This window comes from Pteropus vampyrus, unplaced genomic scaffold (assembly GCF_000151845.1).
Source record: "Pteropus vampyrus isolate Shadow unplaced genomic scaffold, Pvam_2.0 Scaffold114, whole genome shotgun sequence".
NCBI classification, from domain to species: Eukaryota; Metazoa; Chordata; class Mammalia; order Chiroptera; family Pteropodidae; genus Pteropus; species Pteropus vampyrus.
The window spans coordinates 2,721,831-2,726,963 of NW_011888895.1; the positions used below are offsets into that span (position 1 = coordinate 2,721,831).

The following is a 5,133-nucleotide window of genomic DNA, read 5'->3' on the forward strand; positions in this document are numbered from 1 at the left end:
CCCGTTAGCACAGAGTCACAGACACACACTGTCTGCTTTTCATGTCATCACCCCTCCTCTCCTTGCTATTCCAAAGCCTGCCTCTCCGATTCCTCCTCCACCGGTCTGGTCAAAAACTGGCCAAGGCCTGGGACTTGGGACTCTTCCTAACCGGGACACTTCTTCTCAACTCCAGAGGCCGAGAAACAAGAGCATGGGTCACCCTTCCTTCCTGCTCCCTGAAGTATGCAGCTGAGTCGGAACAAGACTCTCGAGGCCCAGATGAAGAAATGTCACGGCACCCCAGGGTAGCTCGACGCCATGCTGCCAACAACAGCCGAGGTCCAAGCCAAAGGACATAAAGAAACAGGCTTTCCATGGAGAGAATCAAGGATTTGCACTCCTGCCTGGTGGACAAAACCCCCAAAGCACTGGCCCAGGGAGGGAGTGCCAGCTCTCTGTTTACTCTGGCACTGTTCTGCCGGGCCTGCAAGGCTCCGCAGGCTGCGGGTGTGGATTTCAAGGCCCCTGGGTACCCATGTTTATCTTCAGGCTCAGATCCAGGAGCTCAGCAATGTGTCCATTTCAAAATAACAATGACAGCAGCCATCTTCAGTGAGATGCAGACTTTAGCATCCACGTCAAAGTACAGTAGAGCAAAATACCCTAAGAGAAAGCCATTGTAACCTAACGATGCTGATGAATAAAAAGTGGAATTCATCATGAAAATTATCAGAATCCACGTTGCCTCAAACATCTCAATAGGAAGACATTATAAAGGGGAGAGATAATGAGAGAAATGGCCGGAGCATAGCGTTTTACAAAACTGGGTGTTTCAGCTGGTCCTGGTCATCAGTTGACGGAAGAACCAGCATTTGGATATTCAATTACCTCCCGAGGCTGAGGACTAGTTAAATATATTTGGTTCCGGAAATGTCCCAATGAAGCAAGAGAAAAATGGGACAAGAGGCTTTGGCAGAGGCCAAGCCATTCTCACAGCTGCAGAAATGCAAGATGAATCCCAGAGCACCCCCCACCCCACCCCAAGCCCAGGCCTCACGTGGTGTCACCAAGCAGGGCTTACTGCCAGCCTGGCTGGTAGCTTGAGGCAATTGCGGAGCCCCCAGGAAGACTCCTTCTGTTGGCCCACCCCACCCTATGGCACACCGTCCCTGTCTCACTCGGAATGAGAAATACTGAAGCACCCTTTCTGACTGCTGGTTCCAGGCACCCAGGCACCCAGGCACTTACCAATCAGCTTCCCCGCCTCCTTGTAAAAAAAAAAAATGCCAACGTCCCAAACACACACTGATATTCCTGGCAGAAAACAAACAAACAAACAAACAAACAAACAAGCCTTATTATTTCACCTGAACCAACGAGAAACAAAGCCGGTCATGAAATTTGCCTGTTGGGACCTCAGAGCTTTGCGTGGCATCGGTCATGTGGGAAACGTTGAGGCCGAGCTGGGAAGAGTCCTCCAAGGCCTTCACGCAAACAACGAAAGGCTGCCGAGGGCTCTCAAGCATACGTGCAGGGAGCCGCGAATCTCGCTCCCTGCCAAACCAGGCCCTAACGAGGGCCAGGTGACCGCGGATGAATGCGACCACACTGCATTGGCGCTTGTCAAATCTGGGATTATGACAAAGCCTGGAATGAATGAATCTACAGACAAGGAAATCTATCTGTCCAGGAGCTGGAAAGAATAAGATGTGCAAAAGGCAGGGGGTGTCATCAATTACTTGTGGTTCTCGGAGAGCCAAGAATTACGCTTGGAAGTACAACTTCTGAGCATCTGGAGAAGTCTTTGGTCAGCATCCTGAGCTTTCTGGATAATATCAGAGTCATTCGGACCATCCAAGCCAGGCCAGATGGAGGCAATACTGTGACGTGTGCAAACTTGTTTCGGGCTCCTCTCTGGCCTCCTGCTGCTTCCTGCCCATCTTCCGCTGGTCCCCAGGCCCTCTCTCTCACTCCGCCACCGAGAACAGCTCAGGGTCTTCCCTTCCTCCCTGCCAAAATCTGCCCCTAGGAAAGGATCCGATACAATTCTTGCAGTGATCCCAGGTCCAGTATTAATGTGTTTACACTATAATTGGAGTACATGCTTTCAGAGTTAAAATTCTCACTGTAGAAAATGAGAACTTGGCCCAGAGCAGCAGGAAGCAAGAGTCACAATGACACCTCCAACAGCGCTTTGGAGGAGGGAGGAGGGCCACTCGCCCAGCTCTGCCTGTCCCTTCTTGTAGGGTCTGGGGCACTGGCCTCCTTCTCTTGACCTCAGGTTCCCCTTCTGTGTAAGGAGGGGTATGACTTCTGTTCCTTTCATCTTGACCAGCCCACGGGCAGCTGGGCAGCGGAAGCTTCTCCTAAGCCCCAGAGAAGTAATCGGCTATGTTTATGGAGATGTGGCAATCCCATCACTAGCGTCTGCTTCTCCCATCCCAAGCAAAGTCACACCACCTCGACCGAGCAGCCTGCCGCAGCCTCCAGAAAGGTCGACAATGGGGTCTGCCGGGGCCCCGGGGAGAAGGCACAAGCTGTCGTTTTCATGGTACCCATTGGAGCTTTTGGGGGAGGTCATGTCGCTGGTTTGATAATATATGCTGGGGCTTCTCCCGTGTCCCTGGGGGGCGGGGGCGGCGACAGAGCGTGCCTGGCTTTCACTCCCCTGCAGGCGTACCATCCACACTGCACTGTAGACTAACGGCCCAGCTTTGCCAGGGTGAAGGGTGCCCCCTGGATCCGTGCAAGGCCGTGGCCCTGCCTTCTTTGAAGCCTCCCCAAGCAGTATCACACGCCTGGGAGAGTTCTACAGCCCCACAGACAGTTCTGTTTTCATCGTGGTGTTCATCATCGTCACCCCTCTGCTCCTCACAGCAAGAAGCTCACCTCCGTCTGGACATCCAAACCTCACACAGGACTGGACACCCAAAAATGTTCCATAAACTCCACCAACTGGACCGGGCGACAAGCCAGGGCCACAAATGAACATTCCTTGTTATTCATAAATTTTGTGGGTTTTTTTTTAGAGAGGTATTTGGGTGTTTGGGAAGGAGTTTTTAACTTAACTGTTTATAGTTAATGAAGACTTTAAAAATATCCTTCAGAACAAAAGGCCTCTTTGAAGCTCAGCCTACAGGCCATGGGCACAATGGATACCTTGTTTACTTGCTAGGAATTGTTTACTTTGCTACAAAGCGAATTCAGAGAGAGGCTTTTTGGGCCTCTGGTTGCATAGATGTCAGCCTCCAGAAGAATTCGAGTAACCTCAGCCCATGCCACACGCCCCACCTCAACTATGTGCTGTGGAATGATGAGTTTGGAGCTTTCCTGGGCCTTGCTCTGGCCCCGGGGGTCGGGGTGGCGGGTGGGGGGCGGGGAGCTGTCATTATCTCTGTATTTTAGACCCTAGGGTAAGGGACGTGAATATAGCCACTGGGCACTTTCGACCTGTAGGAAAGACCCAAGATTTCACTTGAGAATGAAAGGGAGGGGCATAGGAAAGAACACTCCCCTCTCTCTTCCTGGAGCTTACTGTGGAAGTCCCCCTCACCCGACCCCCACCCTCCAGGGAAAATACACCTTTCCTGCTTCCGGGACAGGGTCTAACTGCTCATCTCATTTTCCACTTAGCTCATCCCATTTGCTGTCAGCTTTGGGCCGGACTGTGTCCCCACCACCACCAAATTTGTATGTCGAAGCCCTAACCTCTAGCGCCTCAAAATGGGACCGTATTTGGAGACAGAGCCTTTAAAAAGCTGAGTACGTTAACACGAGGCCGGTAGGGTGGGCCCCAATCTTATTCAACCAGTGTCCTTATAAGAAGAAGGAAATTTGGACACACAGAGACTCACCAGGGGTGAAGAGCACAGAGCGCAGACCACATGGGGACGCAGCAGAGAGGTGGCCATCTACCAGCCAAGGCGGGGACCCTAGAAAAGAACACACCTGCCGGCACCTTGATCTTGGACTTCCGGCCTCCAAAACTGCGAGGAAGTAAATTTCTGATGCTTCAGCTCCCCCAGTCTGTGGTGTTTTGCATGGAACCCTAGCAATTTAATACCCAGTGCAAAGAACAGAGGCCCTGGAGCTCCCTCCAAGCTTCCTTCTTCCTGTGTAGATCAGGAATCTTGAAAGGGCCGAGGTTGCCGGTGGCAAGGCACCTGGAGCAGGGTGTGAGCAGCGCGGGCACTCGCTAAGTGGCCGTCAATGTCGAAGGTGCTGTGAGCCATTAGACACCAGTCAGTGTGTGTATGTCGCTTGTGGATCTTCGCCCAGCATCTTCCTTGAGCCTCTCTCTATTGATTTGATGACGTAGCAACAAGGGACTTACTCTTTTTAGCAGCCCTCTCTGGGCCATCTGTGTTACACAACTCCAGGGGGCATGCTCACCGTGTTTGTCGTCCCTAAATCAATTAAATTCTCTCTTCATGACTTTACATCCCCACCGATTTCCCAGAAAGGTAGTATTTCCTAGTGGCCACTGACAAGACAAAGCTCTGTTGAAAGTCTATATAAATTACATCCACAAGGCTACTCACCATCATGTCGGAATCTAATAAATTGGTCAGGCATGATTTTGCCCTCATATAATCTGTTTTCTTTCCCTAAAGAAAGAATTTTCCTTGAAGTGTTGCTGATTCTGTCTTCTCTCATACGTGTACCACGTGCCACGCTACATAAGTGAAGCTCACACACTGAGCCTTCCTTTATGCGGTAGGGTTTCTGGGGACACGGTGACCACACGTAATGGTGGGTTACATCCTACCCCAACAGCCCTGGCCATTGGGCCACGTTTAGTTTGCTTGTCCTTGAAAATACTGGACTTTGACCACGTCTGAACTTAAATCTCCGATCCGATAAATCGGCCTGACTCAGGGCTGTCCCAGCCAACCTTGGCCTGCAGCCCGGCTACATACCGTTTCTCTACTAACATCTCTGAATGAAAGGGCCTCGGTGTCTGATGGCCACAGATTCTCCGCCTGGGCATCTCCTTTCAGACAGACCTTTCTGTAAACACTCGGGCCCTGCAACCTTGGCTCCCCACAGAAGCTATTTTTCCTCTCTATTTAAATGAGATAAGGTACGACAAATACTCGGTAAACTGCAACGCCAGACATAGATGTACGGGCTTAGGTTTAATTGCTGTTT

At 51.2% G+C, this 5,133-nt stretch overlaps 1 protein-coding gene across 4 annotated transcripts in view; it reads right to left on the reverse strand.

Moving 5' to 3' along the window:
- KCNE2 (potassium voltage-gated channel subfamily E regulatory subunit 2) overlaps positions 1-5,133 on the reverse strand; it is a 189,575-nt gene that overhangs the window by 22,654 nt on the left and 161,788 nt on the right. The window contains exons 5-6 of one of the 4 annotated variants that reach the window (XM_023533870.1): positions 3,837-3,914; positions 1,231-1,296 (exon numbers count right to left, since the gene is read on the reverse strand). The exons of 1 other annotated variant lie outside the window; for it this stretch is intronic. Coding sequence is in view for 2 of the 3 variants with exons in the window: in XM_023533869.1 (XP_023389637.1) it covers positions 3,837-3,893 (57 nt within the window). In the remaining variant the exon portion in view is untranslated. Of the gene's footprint in view, positions 1-1,230; positions 1,297-3,836; positions 5,117-5,133 lie in introns of those variants that run through there. 2 more of the 4 variants (XM_023533869.1, XM_011365665.2) reach the window with 2 other exon arrangements.